At 33.6% G+C, this 25,535-nt stretch overlaps 1 protein-coding gene across 6 annotated transcripts in view; it reads left to right on the top strand.

Annotated features, from left to right (window-relative positions):
- The window catches only part of LOC127868367 (uncharacterized), a 33,458-nt gene extending 8,633 nt beyond the window's left edge, over positions 1 to 24,825 (top strand). Inside the window, exons 3-6 of one of the 6 annotated variants that reach the window (XM_052410076.1) lie at positions 13,033 to 13,194; positions 20,926 to 21,316; positions 22,666 to 22,791; positions 23,556 to 24,825. In XM_052410076.1, the coding sequence (XP_052266036.1) occupies positions 13,063 to 13,194; positions 20,926 to 21,316; positions 22,666 to 22,791; positions 23,556 to 24,529 (1,623 nt within the window). In that variant the 5' untranslated portion in view covers positions 13,033 to 13,062 and the 3' untranslated portion in view covers positions 24,530 to 24,825. Of the gene's footprint in view, positions 1 to 12,596; positions 13,195 to 14,389; positions 14,779 to 16,228; positions 16,438 to 16,940; positions 17,088 to 20,925; positions 21,317 to 22,665; positions 22,792 to 23,555 lie in introns of those variants that run through there. The other 5 variants (XM_052410075.1, XM_052410078.1, XM_052410080.1 and 2 more) reach the window with 5 other exon arrangements.
- Positions 24,826 to 25,535: the final 710 nt, after the last annotated feature.

Below are 25,535 nucleotides of genomic sequence, written 5' to 3'. Positions count from 1 at the left end.
GATTTCTGTTGGACCGATGCCTGTTAACAACAGCAAAATAAACAAGGCAGTCGAAAACGCATGTCAAGAACGCTGTCAGCAATACTTCGACCGTATTGAACAGGACCTGTGCGACACTAGTTTTCGTTCAACCGAGAGGGTGATGAAACCGTTTCGAGATTTAAACAAGTTTAATGTCATTGGTTGCAATAATGACACAAATTCGAGCATTGGAGTTATTGCGTCCCGAAGTCTAAAAATTGAACCACCCTCTCCTCTGAGATTGGATTTTATGGAAGGTCTGAATTTGAGAGGATGCCCAATACACGACTTCCGACCAACTACGACATCGGTGATGATGAATTCTCACCCTCCACCCATGCCGGGTGCATAAAAGGCATGCAAAGATGCGAGGTGATACCTCTTTCAGACAACATTATTTTCGAAGGAATTTTTTATATACACTCTATCAGGTCTGATTGAGTTTTAGAACAATGTAAACATTAACAAAATTAATTCAGAATATGAACACACTTAAATCAAAGTACTGACAGTACTCGTGTGACGATGATTTTGAAGAGGATGGATATAAATGAATCAATTTAAATGTATCTACATCATCACAAGTGTGTATGTGGGTATGAGAATTTGGGTACGACAAACAATTTGGGTACGAAAAAAAATTGGGTACGAAAAAAATTTGGACACGAACCAAATTTGGGTACGAAAAAAAATGTGTACGAAAAAAATTCTGGTACGAAAAAAATGTGGGTACGAAAAAAATGTGGGTACGAAAAAATGTGGGTACGAAAAAATGTGGGTACGAAACCTTATTTGGGTACGAAAAAAATTTGGGTTCGAAAACAAATTGGGTACGAACAATTTTGGGTACGAAAAAAAATGGAGGTACGGGGAAGTAGTACCCGTGGGGAACTTTACCCAGTCAGCGAAACTGGGAGGCGGGTTACATTATCGATCAAATCTAAAAATAACTATATTTGGTGATTTTTCTAGCGTTTTAAGTGCCACCTGGCAGTTTCGTGTCTGGTTGACGTCCCGAACCTCTCGATAAATTTGAAAGAGGACGGGAACCAAGCTGCCTTTACATGAATCAATGATGATCAGCGAGGTATGTCGAGAAAATTTAGCTAACTCTATCGGACTGGCTCGGTCTTTTACATAGGTCGCCTTTGTAAAGAATGTGTTGATAACTAAGACGAGCTGCCTAGCTGAAGCAGCATCGTCAAAAACAAAGTGTTTTGCAATTAATTCCACTTTATGATATTGTGTGTGCGTGTGTGTTTCGTAGTTTTTGAGGTCATTCCCCGATTTAGGCTGCATTATGTGTGGACTCGAAGTTTTTCTCCGCACTTCTATATAATTAATATACAAGACCCACAAAAATAGAGGCAGATAAAGAATAACAACTGCAATTTCAGGATATTTAGTTATTACTGAAATATTGTCAATTGTTCGAGTGGTCTTATGTTGTGGACTGGGATTGAACCCGGGCCGCTTAAGTAAGAAGCGCGTGAACCAACCACTGCGCTTACCGGACAGCCAAACTTGAAATTGTGCGATTTCGCGTACTTCGTTTGTGTTACCGATGATTTGATAGAATCATATATTGTCACTTTAAACTATAAAATGTTATAGTTACAATATATGTTGTTGAAGCACACATACGATAGTATTTATATTATATGTTTGTATCTTTTTGCTTTTTTTTGTTTACAATCTTTAACTGTTAGTTTTCTGTTACGGATAGTACGAGTGAAATCAAAATTACAATTTATAGGTGTAGCTGTCGATTTTGGGCGGAGTTCGGTTAGAAATAGTAAGTACAGTTTAAAAGAAGTATTCGTATAAAACATAATATTATGTATAACGTTGTCCTAGCAATAATACTTAAAGGTCTCATTCTGATGTCAAATAATACACGGCCGGAAGATTAGATGCGTGGTTGTAAATTTACGATTAGCACGAGGGATTTGACTCCAGACATCGAAAGTACCAGCCTTGAGTTATGCTACAAAGTATGGCCTATAAGTCTTGTCGCGCAATGAACAAGAACGCCTTGATAAACATATCACCGTGTCTGGTAATAAATGCCAAAAACCTCCCAACGTGAGAAAACAATTACCATGGTTCGATAATACATGCAAATATTACAAAAACGAATTCTAGTGTTGTAAACGGCGTTTAATAAATAACAATACAAATGAAAATAGGGCTCTATTTTTGAAAGCCAGAAACGACTATTCGAATATTAAAAATAAAGCAAAGCGAGATTATTTTGCAAAAGAAAAACAAACATTATCTAGGCTAAGTAAAACAGATACCCGTAAATTCTGGAAATACATTAACAAATTTAAAAATAACACAACAGCAAAACCTAACAATATTAATGTTACGATTTCATTCGCCATTTCAAAAATTTATGTAATACACAAAATCTTAGCAATTTTGATGCAAATGATCTCTCACTTGGCGACGCCAATATAAGGATCGATGAACTTGATCGCGATTTTTCAGTGGACGAGATAAGTAAAGTCATTTCTAGTCTCAAACGTAATAAAACTAGTGATTTATCACATATTGTTGCCGATTTTTTTAGCGATTCAAATACGTGTATTGCTCCTTATCTTACACACATTTTTAATTTTATATTTGGAAGAGGTTTATATCCAGAATCGTGGTGCAAGGGGGCAATTGTACCGATTTTTAAAAAAGGAGATATTACTAACCCAGCAAATTATAGGGGCATCACTCTCATAAATATAGTTGCAAAAATTTTCTCTCTTGCTCTTAGAAACAGGATTGATAAATGGTGCGAAAATAATCAGACATTTAACACAGCTCAGTATGGATTTAGAACAAATCGCAGCACGGCTGACTGTATTTATGTACTTCATTCACTCATACAAATTACACTTTTAAAAAAACATAAGTTATACTGTGCATTTGTTGACTATGAAAAGGCTTTCGATACAGTAATCCATGATGCATTATGGGTAAAATTAATACAATCAGGAATAAGTTCTAAGATGATTAATATGATGAAATCTATTTATAGTTATGTAAAAGCGTGTATTAAAAACTCTTCTGATGTGTCGTATTCAAATTTTTTTTGAAATCTCACTCGGTGTTAAACAAGGAGAGCCATTATCTCCTCTTTTAGATTTTACTATGAGCGATTATTTACTTCCTATGTTTTCCCAAAGACTAAAAGACCAATACATTCAGTCGTGGCACGAAACATTATCAGTACAACCTAAAATGGAATACTATTGTAAATTTAAAGAAGATTTCGAGTTTGAACATTATCTAGTAAATATAAAAAATGAAAAACATCGTAAGGAACTAACCCGTTTCAGGCTTTCATCACATTTCCTTGAGATTGAAACTGGTAGATATAACAATATAGAACGGTCAAACAGAATATGTAAACTTTGTACGCAAAATGTTGTTGAATCGGAATACCACTTTTTATTATGTTGTACAGCCTATTCAGATCTGAGAAAAGATTATAACATTTCATCGAACTGGCCAAATGTTACGAAATTCAAATACATTATGTCTGAAAAGAAAGAAAGTAAAGTACGTAATACAGCAAAATTCATATACAATGCTATGAAACTAAGAAAAAACAAATTAGAATCTTAATGTTTTTTTTTATCTAATTAAGAAATAATATCATATGTTGTGTAATTTATCTTTTTATTGCATACGTACTCGCCTGGCGTATATATCTACGTACTGTATTGCTCATATTAAAATGATTATCCGTTCTACCTTCAATATAATATATTATGTTGACGCTACTCGAAAGGTTCATTTGTTGAGTACTGTGTTCATTGTATATGTTCCATTTTATTTATTTTTATTCAATTAACTTGTTTATTTTATGTTTTTCTTCTCTTTTTTTTCCCGTTTAGTTTTGCTTCAACTGTCCTTTGTTAACTTAGCTCCTAATTTTCGTTTTCGCACTAGGCGCTAACTACAGAGGAAACATAACTCATTTGATAATATTGTATGCTTTGACTTCTAGGATGTTCTTTGTAAATTGATAACGTTCAATTCTATTTTTTTTTCTTTATTTAATTAATTTATTTTGTTATTATCATTTTTTCTCTTCTCTATTTTTTTCCAGTCAAGTTATGCTTCTAATGTCCTTTGTTAGCTCCTAATTTTCGTTTTCGCATTAGGCGCTAATTCCAGAGGAAACATAACCCATTAGTGAATATGATATGCATTGACTTCTATGAAGTACCTATTCTTTCGATTGTGTATGCTGCTTCCTATTACAATTACTCTATTTTTCCCTTTTATCTGGCAAATATGCTTTACAACTGATTTCACTTGCGCTGTTTTAACCCAATGCTATGATTGTTATTAATGTATTGTATTGTATTGTACGCTTAAATGTTGTATTCCTGTATGTCTTGGCCATAATTTAACTCAAAAAGATTGTAAATGGCCAAAGGCAAATAGACCGATTCGCCAATAAATGATGATGAAATGATGATGATAAAAATGTAAACTGCAGACCGATGGTGATGTTGAACTGTAATGATGCGTAACTAAAACTTAATAGTACGACGGCCGACCAGAAAAGTTCAATACATTGAGAATATACACTTTCATTGCTGAGGGGAAGTTTATTCATTGGTGACGTCCATATACCATTTTTAACCTATTTAATTAAGCACGCATACCAATACGCTACTTGATGTATTTAGATTGGCATATACAGCGCACGGTTTGAATGTCAAAAATGATATATTGATGTAGAAATTATTGTTATATGTGTTTATAAATACTTCATCTGATTGTATAACCATATGGGTTGTTTTATAAGGTAGACATAGTGTTAACAATTTCTTCATTTGTCAATTTTAGTTCCTGTTTATTGTTTAGTAAATGCTACTAATGTTCCTCTACACAAATAACCATATAAAAAAAGTTTTACTGAAGTTGGTGTTTTGACTATGTGCTTTCATGAGTTTCACTTCTATTCACTCTACATGCATGTGTATCTTATACAAATGCTTTGTATTCAATTTTAAACTAATGTCAAAAATTCGACAAGAATAATTTATATTTGCGTATGGTATGAAGTGTGTTCTTATGTTATTATAAATATACCTATTTATTGTATGTGTTTAATAAAATTAGATATTTTATAAGAAAAGCTTGCTTTGAGTCAATCTTTTGTGTATTGCGAATGATGTCTAGACTGTATCCGATAAACAAAGTACAAGTTATATAGAATATAATTATTCATACTGGATTATGTATCTGTGCTTCATAATGTAAGAACTTGGTGTACACGGTCATCCATAACATATTTGTGATATAATAAACCTTAAATTACAAATCATGATATCTTGAACAATTGTGATTTACAAAAATGTATCGGACGATTAAATACAATAGAAGAGTAAGCATGTTTAGTATTTTATATAGCATGGTTCAACGATCGTTCATTAAACACAATCGATATATTAGACAATATTACTTATGATAGAATCACAAAGAAAATGAAATATTTGATAACTGAATACTGCAGTATACTCATAAACGTTCTTATTTACAATGAACATAGTTTGCCCAACCATGATATAGTAAACAATAATGATTTTTTCAATGATTTATTCAATTCATCATGTTATGTTTACAAAAACAGTTCGAATTGGCTATACAAGTAACCAAAATGTTGCATGAGATAATGATAATATAATTATTTATAAGTATCGATTGAGGTTTACTGCTCCATTAATTTTACTTCACGACGAAACTGTTTAACATCACACATTTAACATATACAGTTACAATTGTGTTCTTAGTGTAATCTATCCAGGCGTTTAAAGCATGCTTACACGTTTGTATTAATAATTTATCATAATAGCCTTAATAATTCATTTTGATTTGTACGCAATATCATCAATTTTACCAATCAGAATAATGAAAATAATACTAAAAATACAATAAAAAACATATCCGTTCAAAACTTCGACCGTTGTTGTCATTATACGGGGTCAAACGTACAATTTATTCATAGGGAGAGGTTCCGTGTCGCCAAAACGAAGAGATCTTGGATTGATCTTATGTGTACGTATACTTGAAGTTATAAGTGCTTTCATGATGGCGGCTACCGAAGTCCCGACTTTACAACAGTTCGATATGGAATAATAAGCCACAGCCGAATTTCGGGATATATAACATATTTCTATCGATTGCACTCAACTATTGTAATGTTTATATACGTGAACAACTCAGAGCAGTCAAACCGCGATCGTGTATACCAAGAAGTACAGTTTGTATGATTGAAGGTAGAATTATAATAAAATCTTAATTCAATATTAGCACTTAATCCTTTTCAAACGAAGGGAAAAACGATTGCACATTCGATCTTTTATTGTATGTGCATGCTCTGAGACAATAGACTGATCATACAACTAATATAGTGTTTGGCAAACAGTTGAGCCTTTTGTCATGACAGTATACACAATAGTAGTTCTCACCAATATCACGAAATGCCTTATTAATTAGATTGTCTCTATACAAATATAAGTTGCATATCAATAAAAGCTGGTTAATCATTTTAACGCACGCTTTATGACTGTGAGTACGAATTTCTATTTATAAATAATTATTTAAAAGGCGCATCGTTTTAAATCAAAATATAGTTTTTTCAATAAAACAGTTGACAACGTTTTCGTCTCTCAAGAAATAAAAACATGCATATCAAATATGATAATGAGAGAAATGTAAGTTTTTAAGTCAGTTATTCTTTTACTACTTCATTGACAAAGATATACCAATGTCGCTTAAAATATAACTACTTAATCTAAAAACGTAAAAATACGTGGTCGAATTTAACTTTATTATGTAAGATGTGAAGATCAGTGTCAACTTTGTTATTTTAACAAACCTAATAAACCTATCGTTTGGCGAAAATATACATGCAGAAATGTAACTTAGTCTCATTTGAATCGATTAAACGTGTACGATGCTGCCCTGTAATCTTGCGCAGTTAAAGGTCAATTGGTTTAAAAACATGTTCTTTTATAAATTTACAACATAATATCTAAATTTATTATGGAAATAATAAATTCATGTGCTTATTAACACAAAAATATCTAATTAATTCAGTGAAGAACTGTCCGATTTGATTTCAAAACAAACATGACTCATCTCATTTTCAAACTATCACAGTGTCCGGTAATCTTGCGCACTTTCTGTAATGACCTCGTTTAGGCAAAATTATAGACATATGGTGTCCAATTATTGACAAAGAAACATTCCAGAAAAATATTTTTAAAATCAGTTTGTAAAACCATTGAAATTAAATGTGGATTTCTAGTGCAGTTTTTGTTCACTACAAACCAACAAATAATATAGTCACTAATAATAGTGTACAATAAATAAAAAAAGTACCGGTATGCGTGAAAAAAAAATGTTTATGCATAACCGATTTGATTTTACCACGATCATGCTTCCATAGTTTACAGAAAATATCAAAACTAGGCCATTGCGCATGCGGAGATCATACCAAATTGGTTTGACAGAATGGCGGGAAATAATGACTACGGGAAATAATTGACTTTGTCTGTCTGATGCGATATATTTTCATGGCCAAAAATACCATAACTGATCGGATATTGTGCAATGGAATGCTAAATTACACGTTGGATTTATGAATTCTTAATTTAAAGTATGAAAACGCTAAAGACTGCAGGGAATTTGTGATTCATTTCGAATTTTTCGTAAGTGGGCCAGTGTTTACGATGTATAGGGATGACGCAACCAGTGTTTAAATGTAATGATCGAATTTTATTTTGCATGGAAAACGTACTTTTTAAATCCGTTTATTATTTAAAATGTGAAATTCCATCTTTCATAACTAAAGAAAACAATTTGTCGTCTGCGAGATTCGCAAATGCGAAGTGCGCAAGATTACCGGACGCGCAAGATTACCGGACTTAACTGTACTGCAAGTAAACTGACTAGTGAAACACATGAAGAAAAAAACAGCCACAATACATATACAATTATTTGCAACAATTCATTTATGGTTAAAAAGATTCCAGATGTCAAACTAATATGGGAGAGCCATATTAACACTGACGTATTATATGACAAAGATATAGAGGATATTTGTTCATGTCAGTGTAAGATCGTTTGTTATTTCACGAGTGATCATAGAAATTATTTTTTTCTATGATCATGAGTGAAATAACAAACGATCTTACACTGACATGAACAAATTTTCTGTTTCTTTTATGCTCCTTTTTCAAGAAAATAATTAACAGCTGTTTCCCTTTCGCTGAAAAGTTACACTTTCTCGGAGTTTCTCCCGTGGCGTACCTCAATACATTTCAAAACACAAAATGACGTTATTTGTATGACGAAATTACGTCATTAAACCAGCGGAATTTCCAGTTAAAACTCTTTTACAATGTAAATAAACGGTGAATTTATGCATAAAATAAAAAGAAAATGTGTTGGATTCGGTGGAATGTCGATTGTAATTCACTCGTGATCATAGACTATATATATATAATTATTTATGATAATCTAAAAATAGAAAAGGAATTTGGAAAATTTGTTCTTTTCATCGGTGAAAATAACAACAATTTGTTATTTTCACTGCTGTTATTTCACTGCAGAAATGTCATATTTTATCATTAGGTATAAAAGAAGAAGTTAAGTATAGTGTTCTTACCTGATATTCGGATTATAAAGAGTTGCACAATATATTATTTTTAATCGCTGCTCGTGGTAGCGTATTCTTGTTAATGTAATAGTTTTAGGGAATATTGAATTCCAGGTGATACGGAATAAAATCATAAAAGTAAAAGTAATCCGATTCTCCAAATTTAGCAATATTCAGCCTCTAGAGGACTTTTCAATATTCACTGGATTGTCTGTTTTGTCGACAGCTTTTTCCGGTAGTGTGCCTCGCAGTTTTGATTTTGCGTGATAGAAGCCCATCTAATTAGCAGGCGCCACTTGTCTTGCAAATATTAATGCAGTTTGTGCAGAACCCTTATGCCTTAACGCAAAGTCGTAATAAAGAAGACATTTAAATATGCATGTCTAGAACAACATAAGCGATACCTGGAGATATAACATGGGAAATGTGTGACGATGCATGTCATTCTAGTAAGATGAGGATGATACCATGTCGAGATTCAAACATGTTAAATGTCCTTTGTGTAAGCGTTAGGTCTTATAGTCTGAAAGTTACATCTCCCACCAATTAGACGATGGGTTATACGGTTTGTCTGAATTTAAGAGGATGCCCACTATAAGACTTTCAATCAACTACGACAGCGACAACGATATTGTCATCATTAAAAACAATATCTTTGTAAACACGTTTTAATAAGATGTTAAACTAGATGTACATTTTCTCAATTTTAAACGAACCTTCTCTTTATTCAATTTTGTTAATCAGTGTTATTCTAATAAACAATATTGTGGCGTTTAAGGTATGAACACGGTGAAATACATGACTTTGGAATATATCTTACAAGGAACACTTGAACATGCGCTTATGTTAGCTTGTGTTTTTATAATAAATGTTGACGTGTTATTTTGTTATACTCGCCGTACGTACACAATACAATTATATTGTTACTATTGCTATAGTTGAACATGTTCTTTATGTGTATGTGTGTGTATTGTTACAGGTTTATTATGTTGTTGTTGATGTATTTGATTTTTTATTTTATTTATGTGTGGAGGTGGCCTGGGGTAATTAAGCCTAAGATTTATTTCTTTGTCAATAGGAATATTCAATCGGAATTCAATTTAATTCAACTTAAATGTTGCATTATCATTGTCTCATGAACCTACATGTTACTTAACCCGTCTCAGCATTATACATGTTCATTTCAAATATATATTACAGTTTTTTGTGTAAAATGGTTCATGTAAGCATACAATCCCTTTCATGAATTATTGGAACGCTTAGAAAGAATGTCCACCTTTTAGTTTCATTAGAACTTACTTCGTTCATTTTTTAAGATATTAAAGCAGAATGTGTAGATGATGGTCATCAGCCTTTTTGTACACGACTGATCGCATAATTGGTAACTGATGGCGTAAAATGGCACGGGTTATTAGCACTGGATCCCATTAATGCTGACGATTTTACAGTTACAGGTTAATAAAAATAGCAATTGTGTAATCAAACCAGATGTGTTTGTGAAACACTATGTCCCCCCATATATTTGACCTTTGACTTAGACCTTTGACCTTGAAGGATAACAATGGCCTTGACCTTTTACCACTCAAAATGTGCAGCTCCATGAGATACACATGCATGCCAAATATCAAGTTGCGATTTTCAATTTTGCAAAATTTGACCTTTCACCTTGACCTTTCACCTTGAATGATGACCTTGACCTTTCACATCTCAAAATGTGCAGCTCCATGAGATACACATGCATGCAACATATTAAGTTGTTATCTCCAATATTGCAAAAGTTATGGCGAATCTTAAAGTTTGACACAAACCAACAAACCAACAAACAAACAAGCCAACAAACAAACAAACCAACAGACAGGGCAAAAACAATATGTCCCCCAGTATAGACTGGGGGACATAAAAATATCGCTCATGTTTTCATGGGACGTTTCGTGCCGCTAACTGGTGAAGTGCATACATAAACCATATACTAAAGTATAACAGCCTAAAAATTAAATCCAAATAAAAACGAGCTCCGACAACAACTATGGCTATAACCTATTCTCTTTATTCTAATCCAACTGTAAGATTGACTTTGCATAATTATATTCAAACTGTAGATGTTTGTTTTATGTTTTTGATGACGTATATGAATTTTACTTATTGCATATCTTTGGCCGATAACTATAATATTGACACTCACAGTTTCGACATTAATTAATAATGTGGTATTTGTGTAACAGTTATCCATTTTAAACGTTACGCAACGAGTTCCCAAAGTGGAATTTAATATTTCATACTGTTGTATGATTTGAAATGATTACTTCATATCACAAAAGTAATACATAATACTGCGTAAAAATGCATCCTGTTTTGTATCACATTTGTGTTACTAACATTATTAACATTAACATATTATCATAATTGTTTAATCTCCTCTTAATAAATGTATTTAATATTTAAGATTTTAATATTTAAGATTGAAATGTCAATGAATACAGAAATAATGCAACTCGACAAGCATTATCATGAGATAAATTGGTTGATAGCTTACGCCTGTGTTTTATTTAAGATGAGTTGTGCAAGTTTCTGCTTTTTATTATCCATTATAAATATTTGTATTAATTTGTATAATTAATAATATTTTTACTGTATTTTCTAAATATCATACTTTCTTTTCTTAAATATTGTTTCATGATTTTTAGTTACCGTATTATGGCTGTACTACTGATATTTAAAGAACTTCGATTGTTGTATTGTCGTTTTTTTGGATCGTATGTGATGAAAAACAGTGACAGATATCTTATACAAAAGACAATAGATTTAATGACATTCGTTTAGTTGTATACATTATATTAGATGTATATCAAGTTCATCTCATTCAACCAGCATGTCAAAGAATTAATGAGGGTTTATTTTTATTTGTGTTCCTTTAATACATGGTTTTCGAAGACGCAAATTCTGTATTATTTACAACTGACACAGGTAATACGGTGAATCCAGCATCTTCGTTGGAAAACGACTTCGAAGAGCGAAACCGCCTTAGACCTAGTAGTTCTTGTAGTTCTAGCCACGGTTTAAGCATGAAACGATGTGTCATAGTTGCGTTAGACTTTTGGCATTGATCATAAAATTTGATTTAAGGCCTGTTGCCTTGATTCGTTTGTGCGAAGCGTTAAAGGGACATAATTTAATCTTTTACGAATTATCCACTCTTTTATTCGGACAAACAAAAGGCGATACCGCATTAGTTTCACATATATTCTATACAATCGTCACAGTGTTAAATCAGGGGACTCATGTGCTGCTATTTACAATATATTTCTTCTCGATTTAATCGAAACATTTTGAACTAGACATTACAAAACAAATGTTTTAAGCAGTATGAATGATATATAATATTCAACAGTAAGGCGCCGATCTACTTAATCAACGACTTGTGTACTAACTTCGCCCAATAAAACGTTATGCAACTAATATTTGCTTTCATAGAATAATGTTTATCATCGCTTCTCTTTTTATTGATATTTATAATCCGCTTTTAGTAAGACTATTAAATATTTAATCCTTGCTTCATCCATACGGAATACAATGGGTATTTCTTTAATTGGTATTGCCCAAAGTTGGTATTGCTCACGAAAGTCAATGCCCGACATTAGTAGTTGATACATATGCGCCTATGTGAATTGTGTGTGTGAGAAACTAAGAACGCTCGACATGACAAAATAGCTGCATGAAAACGGGGTAACTGTTGGGCATTCGAATTCGCCCGATGTGTATAAGGAGCAACCGTTGATTGAACAAATTTACAAGAATTAATCACTCCGGATAATCATGGGTTTATAGCGTAAGCATACGCCAATCGTGTTTATGCAAATGTAAGCAATGTTCTTCTGTCCAATATAGCTTTGTGGGTTATCGCAAGAACAAATATTGGTGATAGTTATCTCAATTATTGTGGTAAATGTTTGTTAAGGATATCTACGCCAGGATCATTGCTGATGGTTGAGTCTCGTATTGATGTGACAAATAAAGGCGCAATCGGTTTGCTAATACGAAGAATATAAATGTATTTTGTGTACGGATAGTCATTACTCATTTTTCGAGTGGATAAGGCGATGTATTTAAGCCATACTTCTAACGCCACGATGTGATTTTTTTATGTTAAGGAAAATAGATGCCTTCAGTCTATTATTCTATGTAATGACACATGAAAATACTTTAAATACTGCCAAAATTATACGATACGGAGAATGTTCAACATATGAGGACGTACCAACGATAGTTTCAAATACTGTCGATGGCATGATTCGTCCGCACAAATTGAAGATTTCAATTTTTACTATATCAAGGCGATACCAAGCAGAAACCAGGCAATCATCATGCTTTTAGTGGAGTACCCGACGTCATTTATCGTCATCGGAAAGCGCCCGCCGTCGTCGGTGCGAACTCCTTCTCGGGGTTCCAACCACAGTGAAAATGCGCGGTCAGCATTAGCAAAACATAGGCGGCAGGTAAGTGGCTTCTTTGCAGACTTGTTTACTAATTTTCTGAAGATTGTCGTTAAATGTGTTTAATTAATAAATATAAGAATCGGAATAAAATAGCTCCGTATTAAACAGTAATATAATTATTTATAAAAAAAAGAAAAGAAAATACAGACGCGGAATCGAAGCAAAGACCGTTGCTGTCCTCTAAACCACTTGGTCGTCCGAGTTGTTGCATTACGCCGTTTATTTACCAGTGTATATAGGCAAGCATGTATTGTCCCAGAATATAAAGACACACTCCAAATTATTAAATAGTTCAAGTTAATAAAGCCTTATCATTTCTAACTATGATTACTCATGAACGAAAACGTATTTCAATATAAATTCAAGTCATGCGTGTCATTTCGATACCTTATGTACAGTGTAAATCTATTTATTTTGAGTCAATCACAAACAGTTATTGAAATTGTCATTTCAACAATCCGTGAACAAGTCCCTCTTAATAAGATGTGAAGCTTGTATTAGATATGTAGTAATCGGGAGTTAAACTTCATTATGTGTATGTCGTAAATATGCAGCAAGATAATATGCCCACAAGCGACAAGTTCTATATATGAACAGCAACCGCCGAGACACATAAAATATGTATACGAATAAGCGTTATCTAATTTATATGTAGTATTCATAGGATGGGCAGCATATCTGCATTCCATACAATATTAGTGTAATTTTTGTATGTTTTGTTAATGGAATTTTTGGTATATTAATGCTGAATAGCATTAACTACAGCCCGATGTTAAAATTCCTGTTGTACTTTAAATAAACCTAAGTATTTATCAATAAGTATAAGGTAAATATTGTATTGCTTATATAGATAGTTAATGCTATTGATGTAATATGTCAGACTTCCATGAATTAAAAAATATAATTAAGATTTAATCCTTGCGAGAAATCGTCAAGTACAGCATTTTGCATGTTCATTCAACCATCAATGATACGGACAAGTTTATTTCAATACCTATACATACGAATTTTATTTCAATTTGTGTAAACATATTGGTCTATTATTTTTTCAATTAATCACTTATTAAACCATAAAAGTCCCTGCATAAAATCGAACGTCGAGCACCGGTATTATTTCAATGGCTTTTCACGACTTAATGCTTTTCTCAATAGAACATTAAACTGATATTAAGCAGCGCATAAATGCCGGGCTTAAATTGTGAAAGAAGATATCTTACGCCTTAAAAATTGTATGGACTGTGAATTCGTCTTTATCTACCGGCTTTTGTGGACAATCAAAATAAATGACTGAAATATTGTCGCGTAATCAATCGAGTGTTGTATTGTATACCCACTTGAGCTGAGACCTGATCGATAGTCATGGCAGAGCTATGATAATATCTTCTTTAAACATAACCGTTTACAATTGCAGTGAAAGTGGGATACTCTGTTTAAATGAAACAAAACCTAAGGATGTACTATATTCGTAGGAATACGGAATAACTTATATTTGAAGTGTACACATCTAATACACACCAGTAAACGAATAAACCCATCCCAGAAATGGGTTATCAATATCCAGTAGTGTTCGGAATTGATCGAAAGGTTTGTTTGAATCTGTGTTTATCTTTGTTAGTGTTTATTAGGATACTGTTGAAATTGTCCTGTTTCTATTAGATATATACATAACTCTTCATCATTCCATCACATTATATACAAATTATATACTGTATGTGCCATCAGTGTCATATTCATGGAAATCGTCAAGTTGTAATTATTGTACCCTATATTTATTTTAAGTATCATTACTTTTTTTCTTCAAATTATCCTATTATGCCCAGTTGTTGTTCTTCAGATTCGTATTATATCTCTGTGTGAGTCACTCGGACGTTGGGTGTATAGCTTTCGCTATCGCTTTATCCAATTACTATACATACAGCTAAACTTAAAGGGACCTGTTCCAAGTTATAAAAAAAATACATTTTCAAAAATAAATGCCATACAAATCAATGTATATACGTATAATGAACGCATTATATGCAGACAAGCAAAATGAAACCCTGCCTAAAATAATATGCATTCGTTTATTTAAATCCATTTTACAATCGGAATAAATAATGCGGGTTATTGGTCATTGACAAAAACGTATATTACAGAAAAAGGTTACAATCCTCTCAAACACAAAGGCGTGTGTTGTCTAATGATAGTGCGTTCATTTTTGCTTCTGAAGGTCCCGAGTTGGAATCCCGGGACCGAAAAATTAAGTATCATGTATTTTTAACATCTTCAATATAATTACTTAATACATCTAAATATTATAAATATAAAATTCATGTATTGACAATTTTCAAAAATCATGTCCCTTTAACAGCAAAAATACTATTTTAATCCCAACACACGAAATCATAGATTGTCTGTGTACTAAAATAATGAATATGAGTCATGCTCTTTGAAAAAAATGGTTTTATTCATGTGCGTAAAGTGTCGTCTCAGATTAGCCTGTGCAGTCCGCACAGGTTAATGGCGGGCAATACTTTTTGCCGAAACTGAATTTCGCTAAGAAGAGACTTTCTTTGAATAAAAGATCATAAAAGCGGGAAGTTTCGTCCCTGATTAGCCTGTGCGGGATGCACAGGCTAATCTGGCACGACATTTTTCGCACATGCATTAAACACCTTTTTCATAAAGCAAACCCGTTAATCAAACCATAAGTGCATATCTTTATTCTTATCATTCTTTTAGCAACAGTTTCAATATCAGCATGTGATTCATCATGGAAATTCTTACTTTATTTTTAAACATTCAAAAACTCTGTTTAGTTTAAATTATTGGTCATAACATTTAATACTGAACGTCTCATATCTCGTAGTTTGCTTTATTCTTTAACAAAATTGTGATGCTTTACAACCATTTTCATCAATATTCTTGAGTACTATATTTAAGTTACAATCGTTCGGAGCGATCGTTTCAATGTGTAAATTAATTGCATGTGGTGAAAATTCTAAAGATTCTAAATTACCCATGATGTGTCAATGCTGTCGACAAAAGCGAGCACACACTAAAGTAGCAATTTATCGATAAAACAAACATCGACTACTGATAAAAACCTCAGTTTGAGAAAATAGATAAAAATTACTTATTCCGTCGTTAGAATACTATTGATACTTGTCTTTGTGTGGACTTCTGTATGTTTATTCACAATCGTATATTCTGTAAGTTGGATTATATATCATGTTTGTACCGCATATACCGTCTGTTCTACAGGTAATATTAAGTATATTACAGGAACTATTAGTATTATTATACATATCATTCTTTGAAATTTAAGTGAAAAAATACTTTAAATATTATGCATTTGTCTCAGTGCAAATATTATACAATCATTGTAACATGTACTTATCAATGTTCATACCCGCATTGTTTTGTACAACTTAACATGTACATAAAATAGATTCGCGCATATTAAATGTCATATAAACATTTCAAGTACGTTTTCAATACCATGCGTATTAGTTATTAAGTACATGATATATTTTCAAACAAAGATCGTAACTATATTAAATAATACGATTTGTTTAGTTCTTCCTGGCAATTAAACCGGTGCATTATGTGAATATTATGATGATGAATTCTCCATAGGTTACGCTTTAACTCGTTATTAACCTCATTTATAAGAATATGACATCACAAGTGGCATGCATATGGCAACGTTATTAGAATAATCCGGTTAGGTCTTTTCATAGGCTGTTTAGTTGATTGAGAATGATACTGGTGCCTGGAAATATATTGATTCTTCCAATAAATCAAGCGATTGCTTCTATGGGCGTCTGGTTTGTTTATTGTGCAAATCGATGATTGCGATTCATGAATTTAGTTCGTATGTGAAGATTGGACATTTATCAGGTTATTTACAGGTACAGTTTTCTTACCGAATATTGTTTTAGAAAAAAAAGATAATATATTAGTGTTTTTAATGAGAATATTTTAATCATTTTTAAAAACGTGATACTTTCCTAAACATATATATGCTTCTTCCGTTACAAATACACTTACCAACTGCTTCGGCTTTATAAGCTATAATGGACTAATACCAACGGGCATTAATGCATAAACCCCATGTATAAAATACTTCTTACATTGTACATATATATATATATATATATATATATATATATATATATATATTTATATATTTATTTATTTATTTATATATATTTCACAGATGGGATCCGGTTAAAGGGATTGTTTTCGTAATTTATATGTCATGTCAATTCGTTTTTTCCTTGTGACACCAGTTCAAGAAATATTTGAATACAGCTAAACAGCCTTCAAATAAAATGAAAAAAATAATGCAGTGTCACAGCATATGTCCATGATTTCCTAATGATCTTGGCACGATTTGACAACTTGTCTTGTGCAAAGTGCATAACCATCATGATAATTATATTTTGCTGTCAATTAATTGTACGAGCGTATTATAGCGTGTAACATATTCTGCCAGCCTAATACGATGTACCATATAGATAAATGACTTTGGGCTAGTGTGACACAATGTCTTTTATGCAATTATATGATCCAGAGACAATACGAAACAAATTTGGCACAGAGACTATGCACGTTATAAATGACGAACCATGTCTCCTTCAATGGCCTGAAGAACCTGATTTGGACAAGCTTATCCTCATGTTACCACACATTTAACCCATGTATGCTTAGCGTCTAGAAAAAAGGCCTTGGCAAACAGCGTAGACCCAGATGAGACGCCGCATGATTCGGCGTCTCATCAGGGTCTGCGCTGTTTGCTTAAATGAATTTATGTACGAAATATTCTAAATATAGAAATAAATATACTAGACATCCCTAATTTTGGAAATAAATTGATCCAATTTAGAAGGATGGGAGAGTCCACTAGGCATAAATGGGTTAATATTCATACACAAAAGTATCGTGTGCTGTGCTAGAAGCTAAACTGATCAGGTGCTGAGTTCTACGAAACGATGGGCATCAAATGGTTTTAAAGACCGTGCATGCAATACTAAACAATATGGTCTGTTACCAAGGGGTGATAAATTCTTTAGCGGTTGCTTTAATACACAATACGATCGTCACTAAATATATAATCATGGTCGCATGTCATAACGTTTACCCTGGGCTTTCGTGAATTAACTATAAAATGCAACTACCTGATTTACGCACAGGTTTCCTGTTTACATTCATTATCAATAAAACTGTAAATCGAATCGTTTGTTTGCACAGAAAGCGTATCAGGTTTGAGAAAACCGCCGACTGAAATCAAATATTTGCCTGTCAACCAAACAAGTAGCGCAGTATTTATATAGTATGGTGGGCCGCAAAGGTTTAAAATAAAAACGTATATTCGTTTACACATGATTGTTCAATACATGTAGAAGCTATGCATATCTGTGGGTTGAAGGTAAAAGTATGCTTTAACGAAGTTTCCAATATAAAAATAAAGGTAAACTTGCCAGTGGGAAAACTATAAAGCTAGAAAAAGAAATATAAATTGATCGCATTAATTAGATATACCATTTACTGATAAATATCTTTTACAATGCGTGTATGAAACAAAACATTTAGCAATGAAAGTTATATCATATTTAAAATGCACTATGAAGTAAAATTATTTGTTTTTATTTATTGTGTGGACTGCTGAATGCAATTAATTTCTTATCCGCACACCGTACACTATTGACTGGTGCTTTCCGATCGATTTCAAGTTTGAACTGAAAATATTTGCTGAACATTATCGATAGTGTTTTATTATTATATACGACCAGCGCTGTGAGAAAGCGGCGTTTAATGCATGTTATTAAAGTGTCGCACCGATAAATCAGGGACGACACTTTCCGCTCTTTAGAATTATTCGTTTAAAGTCTTTTTTAAACGAATAACAATTCCAGACAGAAAGTGTCAACACACATTAGCCTGTGTGGACAACACGTGCTGATCTGTGACGACACTTTAATAACGCACATGCATTATGCCGATTTCCCCAGAGTCAGTCTCATATATATATCAGCCCGTTTATATTGTAAGGCCAAATATTTTGCACGTATTTTACATTATATTATGTGTTATTTCGGTGACAACATTATCTTGGTTCCTTGCCTCGGCTAGAACACATATTTGACTATTAGAAATTAAACGGAAAAGTATAATTTAAATAAAGTGAATAATTAAATTATAATATTTTGCGAGTCAACATTGTATTTGAAAATGCGGTTGTGACGGATTAACCGTGCTGAAAACTAAAGTAAATAATTATGTTTACATTTTCTTTTTTTAAATATTTGAGTATCCGCTTTAAAATTAATTGCTTATGGGCGCAAGGATTCGACACAATTACAGCGCTCGAATTGCTTTCGACAAGTTTTGGTCAAACAATGTTTTGGAAGAGACATTGAACTTATGACTAAAGCGAGTAATTATCTATGAAGGCCTATACAAGGAAACTTAAAATTTCGTAAAATATCGAATATATAACAAAGGAAACACTCCTTTGTTACAATCCGTTTACAAGTAAGTGAAAATGGGATATTTTAGCAATTATTTGTTTAAGGCTGCATGAAACAAATCCTTTACAATAATCATAATTTATGAATGCTTTGAGAATGCATTTTCAATTCATTCTTGTTAAATATTTCGCATGTGATAGAAATGTTTATGTTAGTGACAAAATTCATAAGACTTGTGTTTTTGGTCTATTAACTCGGTGGTGCAAATGTTTCATTAAAGCGTTTGATGTTTTTCGGATTGAATTAAACAGCATAAATTTGATGTAAATTAGATTTTAATGGATAGCACGTAAAACACGTAAGATTCAATATCAAATTTATGTTTTTAATGTGATGGTCAATATAAATTTTGCTCTGCTCTTTTAACTGTGCTGAACTAAAATGTTTGCTGTTGAAATAATTGTCAAACCGCATGTGTGTTATGTTAAATTAGCTTTTGTGTCATACATTAGTAAAAATAACTTTAAATGAAGAGCGGTGTTTAGACACCAAGAGACTAATATGAATTATGGAAATATGGATAATTTATTAAAAATAGAAATCACGTGTAATTTAAGACATGATATGTTGGCAAATAGTTACTTTCATGAATGTAATGTTATGAAAAACTATTAATTGAGTGTGAGTCGACCAACTAAAACTAACATTGATAATACGTCGTATGTGATGGGATTGTTAAAGAAAACTGTGCGCTTTCAGACAGGCGTTGTAGACAATATTTTAAACACGGAAATCTATGCACTATTCCCAGTGGAAGAGGTAGCCTATAAATGTGTTTCATCATCATCATTCCAACACCACCAGAATCATGAGCAACTCAATCATCACCATCACCAAGACAAACACCATCGTCATCACATAACTATTGATCATAATGACATTGTGATAGATTTGATTTGCATGCGATTCGAGAATAGTTGTGTTCAGATAATATTTCTGTATTTATGATAAGATATTGGAAATGTAATTGACTACTACCATTACCTCGTTCTGTTTCGAGTGCCCTCTGAACATTTTGTTCGCAAACAGTAATAACGTTGTGTAATTTAACTAATTAATAAGTAGCGATTCGCCTTAACGAATTTTAAATTTGTATATACTGTATACCGTGTACTTGCCTAATGCCGCACACTTTGTTTCGACTTTAGTATGACTAGACTGCACTCGTGATTATTGCACTGCATTGCATATGCACACCTTTACTTATCACTTTCAGATGACGCGCTCCGCCCCACCGGAGCGCACGCACGCGCACACAAAGCACGCTTACAATGCCGGTGAACGACATAGCACCACCGCACGTGCACATAGGATCAAGTCGGCCAAATATTCTAATAACAGCGCCAATGCCATCAGCGTCGAGGACATCTACAAGTCTGCCGAACGGGAGCGCCTCCACTACAGCGTCGCCAGCAGACGACAAAACCTCGCGCATGCGCAGAGTAAGACGCAGTTCTTCCGGCACGAGAACAATACTGCGAGTCCCCGTCCGCACACAAGCGGGAGCCGCCACATGCCGTCGCCGCGGAAACGCGACACGAACACGCCCATGAGCGCCTGGAGCGAGCCGGTCATGTCCCGACCTAGCTCCATAATACCGCACCCTGGTGAGAGGCGAATGTAACCTAATTTTGTCTCCAATTAATTAATTAATTAATTAAAAATATGAGTATGATCAAAACTTTCATTCAACCAAAATTGTATGGTAATGAATTTCATAAAACTGCAATAAAAACGCATTAGATATAACTAAAATACAATAGGTAAATTACGTTCATGAATACATGTTGTACATATCAAATAAAATATTTAAAAACAAATAAAAATATGATTAGTACAAGGAATTTTATATATGCAAAAAGTACAGTTACCCTGCTTTTTAAGAGTCATTCAAGAACATTCTGGCTTAAAGGAAGAAATATTGTGTTTCAGCTCATTTGGAAGTTACATGCTTTCAACAGTTATGCCAGTTATGTATAAAACGCAAGCGTTGATGTGTTATTTGGAATATCATCAAACGACACTATTTTTTACATGCACTAGTTGACAAATTGTTCCCGCAAGGCACTTGCAATTTAGAGTGATGCACCTTTTAAACAATTCTATGAAGAGCTTTGGAGCGTTTGCATATTATTTGCAAGTGCACTGTTATCAGATGGGGTAATCACTTGAAAAACGGAAAGAAAGTCAATATGGCGACGTCCTTGCTGAGACGTATTTTTCGCCTTTTTATACCATTTATTAAGATATTATGTTTGTAAATGCCGCTCCCTATCCAGCAACATTAGCAAAAAAGTAATAAGCGTTTCTTTTGTATTTTATTCGATCTCGACTTCACTCGCTACGAAATTTCTTAACGGAATCATACAATTACAGCTCCCGCTATTACATTCGTAGCGAGTAAAGTCGAGATGTAAAGCGAAGATTAAAGAAAAAAGATTATCCCTTGCTTACATTGATGTTTGGAGAGTGAGCGGAATTTAAAGATTAAACAAACGTAAAAAATGGTAGTACACAACGGGCGAAACTACCCGTTTCGGCACGGACGTCGCCATCTGGATCGTCACGTGATTACTCTTCTGGTTATAATCTAGTAAGTAAATGTCGAATGACTTGGATTCAATTATTCAATGATAACTTGTTTTTTGTTTTGCTGTTATTGCTTGTATTGCATTTCTTGAAAATTTTAACAAAACGATAAGGTTTAAGATAATAAAAAAATATATTGAATTTGTTTTGTAGGAATGTTTTGCTTGTAATGTTACTATATCGTTAATGTTAAGCAAACAACTCTAACAGCTTTGAGTTTTTAATGACCTATAAAAGTGGTATTGGTGCACTTTATAGTTGTGCGCATTGCACGGGCATATCGGGGACGATGCTTTACGCACATGCATAAAGCCCCGTTTTCCCAGAGCGTATGCGTTGTTGTTACTCCAGCATCTATTCGCTTCAGAACTCCGTGACCTGCTAGAGAACGACGACGCCGACGCCGACACCGAGGACACCTTCACGATGTCTCACCACACTCCTCTGACCGTCACCTTCTCGCCGGTGGGGAGGGACTGCTGCGAAATCATAGGTATTCGGTTAAGTGTTTATAGTTTGCTTCAAAATAAATCAGGAATTATGACTAATGGGGTTATTTGAGCTAGTTAAATGCATATTTACTGTGTATTTATATTCATTTTTACATTAGGATTAAATTGCACGTTGTTTTGAAACTTATTGTTTATTTAACAGTTTTAAGGGAGTCATTATCATGAGACTGCACATCGGTCACAGCTATTTCTGCATTCATATCTGCAATTTATTTCCATATTGACGGGGATAGTTGAGATACTGTTGAAAACAGCTAAAACCCCAACAAACAAAAAAAACAACAAAACAAACGAATGCATGTTCTAATTTAGTGTTGTTTGTGCTGTATAACGTTCGTAACGTTTATAGCATGTTTAAAGTTATACATACTTTTGGTATCTTGAACGGCAAATTGTTGTGAACAAACTATTCTATTAACTATAATATTTACTGTTAACAAGGGGCATAATAATGTTGACCTTTTATAAACTATACAATGTGCAGATTCAACTCCCTTGTTTGTCCATATATTTTGAACAGAAAACTTGCAGGTTACCGCTTTAAAACTGTTGAATTTATTTAAATGCCCCTATCACTTCATTGTGTTTTATACAATGCAGACCATTCGCGCATACTTTGAAAGTAAGATTTATATAAAACGCAATGTTTAAACAAATTTATGACAAAATTCCATCTTGATTTTTTTTTACTTTTAAAATTATAGTAAAATATTGGTGAATGTGCAATAATTTTGTTTAATCAAAGGGCCACAACTCTGCTACGAGTGCCGTAAGAATCGAATAAGGGAGGTAAGCCGCCAGAGGTCGGACGTCTTCTTTCCAATGCTCGAGCCCACCGAGGAAAACCTTACGACAGCGGCGATTGTACGCAAATACCTGCCGGGGATGTCCGAAGCCGAGATAGAAACGAAACTTGCAAGAGGCGAGATAGCGAGACCGTCCATGTTTCGAAAGCAGGCCAAACAAATAGAATTCTCAGACGAAGAAAGTGAACCGAAGCCCAAGATCACCAATAAAAAGGTTACCATCGTGGAACATGGCAAAGACAGAACGGACGGGCAAACAAACAATTTTAAAAAGAAAGTGAACGAGTTATTTTTTACGAATATTCGAGATCTTAACTATAAAATAGTCCGAGGCGACGTTGCAAGAAACGTTGGCTTTTCCGAAGCCGCCCGGGCAATTATTAAACCAAAAGATAAACAAGAGGGAAAATCTATATACCCTGCGTTCGTTAGCCCAAGGAAAGTGACCATGGTCCAGAAGACGCATTACAAAACCTACTTCGAACCTCCTCTCATTGCGAAGGATAAACAATCTGTGGAACCAGCCTTTTTTGCGGGTTCGGCTGGTGAGTACAAACTTCCGGACAAGCTTCCAGATGAGCTAGTATTTGTAGACAAAGAAGGGAATGAGGTTAAAGCAAGCAGCTCGAGTGGTTTTACAAACAAACAGGCTGCATCGTCCGAAGGTCCAATCGTAAAGAAACATGGTTCTGGAAACGATTCAAATGACATTTCTGATAAGGTTAGCAACGTCAGCAGCAGTTCTGGACTGACACGTAAAACTGACGACAAGCTCGAAGTGTTGACTGATTTAAAGGAAGAGGAGGAGGAGGAAGAAGAGCAAGAGGAAGAAGAAGAGAATCCACGTTTCCTGAGTACCGGTGAAAGTGTAATGGAAACTGTAGGTGAAATTCAAGAGGCAAGCGAAGATTAATGAAATAGTAAACATGTTTGATTAATATTAGGGGTGTTTTAATTTTCTTAAATCAGCTTGACAACACGCAGCAAATGTCCACAGACAGCGTCGAACAATGTGTTATTGTGGAATGAACTTTGTTAGATTTGCGTGGTTTAATTTGGTATGTATCAAAGTTGTTACAACACACTTCAATAATTCGTTTTTTGTTTTACATTATTTATTTTTATCCATATAAGATAAGTCAAGGTAATATGTGTTACGTTTCATTCTGTGAAAGGTGTATACAATTGAATAAATGTACGCATACACGATTGATATTTTATGTCGTTCATATTTTGTGCCGTCGTGGGGAAATACATATTCGAATTTAAACAAGAATGATCAAAGACTACATCTTTGTTAATAACATTAGAAGAAAACTTGATATACCGAAATAAACAATAACAAACAACAACAAACGAAAGATCAAATGCGCTCCTATACTAATGTATTTTGGAATGTTTGCGAAGGAATATTTAAATGTTCATGTACCCATAAAAGTTCATGACTGATGTTTTAACATGATTTAACAGCATCAAAGTTCTGTCAGTTAATCGCATGTATGTATCTCAAAACAAAAGATTTAGAAAAAAACTGGCACGTGTTCAAGTTGTTCAGTACACACTCTGTTGTTATAACGCAAATAGCAACATCTTTGTTTCGGTACCTGTCACTTTTTGTCATTTATAAATAAGCATGCAACACCAAGCGATTGGTCAACTTTACGCACAAATAGGTATTTAAATCGCTAATAACGTTAACAAAACGTTTTTTAGTTGTACGCTTGCGAACCACTAATGTTACTGCCATTAGATTCAAGTCGGTCTGCTCTTGACTACGCTATGAACGATAACCACCGCGTCTGACTGTGCACACTGATTAGCCTGTTTTTACTTCACCACTGGTAAACTGCAGACATTGAGTGTGTGTATGTAAACAATAGTGTTTAACAGCTTGTTCGACGAAATTTGCCAGTTTGTCA

The sequence above is a fragment of the Dreissena polymorpha genome, chromosome 2 (genome assembly GCF_020536995.1).
Source record: "Dreissena polymorpha isolate Duluth1 chromosome 2, UMN_Dpol_1.0, whole genome shotgun sequence".
Lineage (NCBI taxonomy): Eukaryota > Metazoa > Mollusca > Bivalvia > Myida > Dreissenidae > Dreissena > Dreissena polymorpha.
The sequence above is the reverse complement of the archived record's forward strand: the minus strand, read 5'-3'. Positions and strand labels throughout refer to the sequence as shown.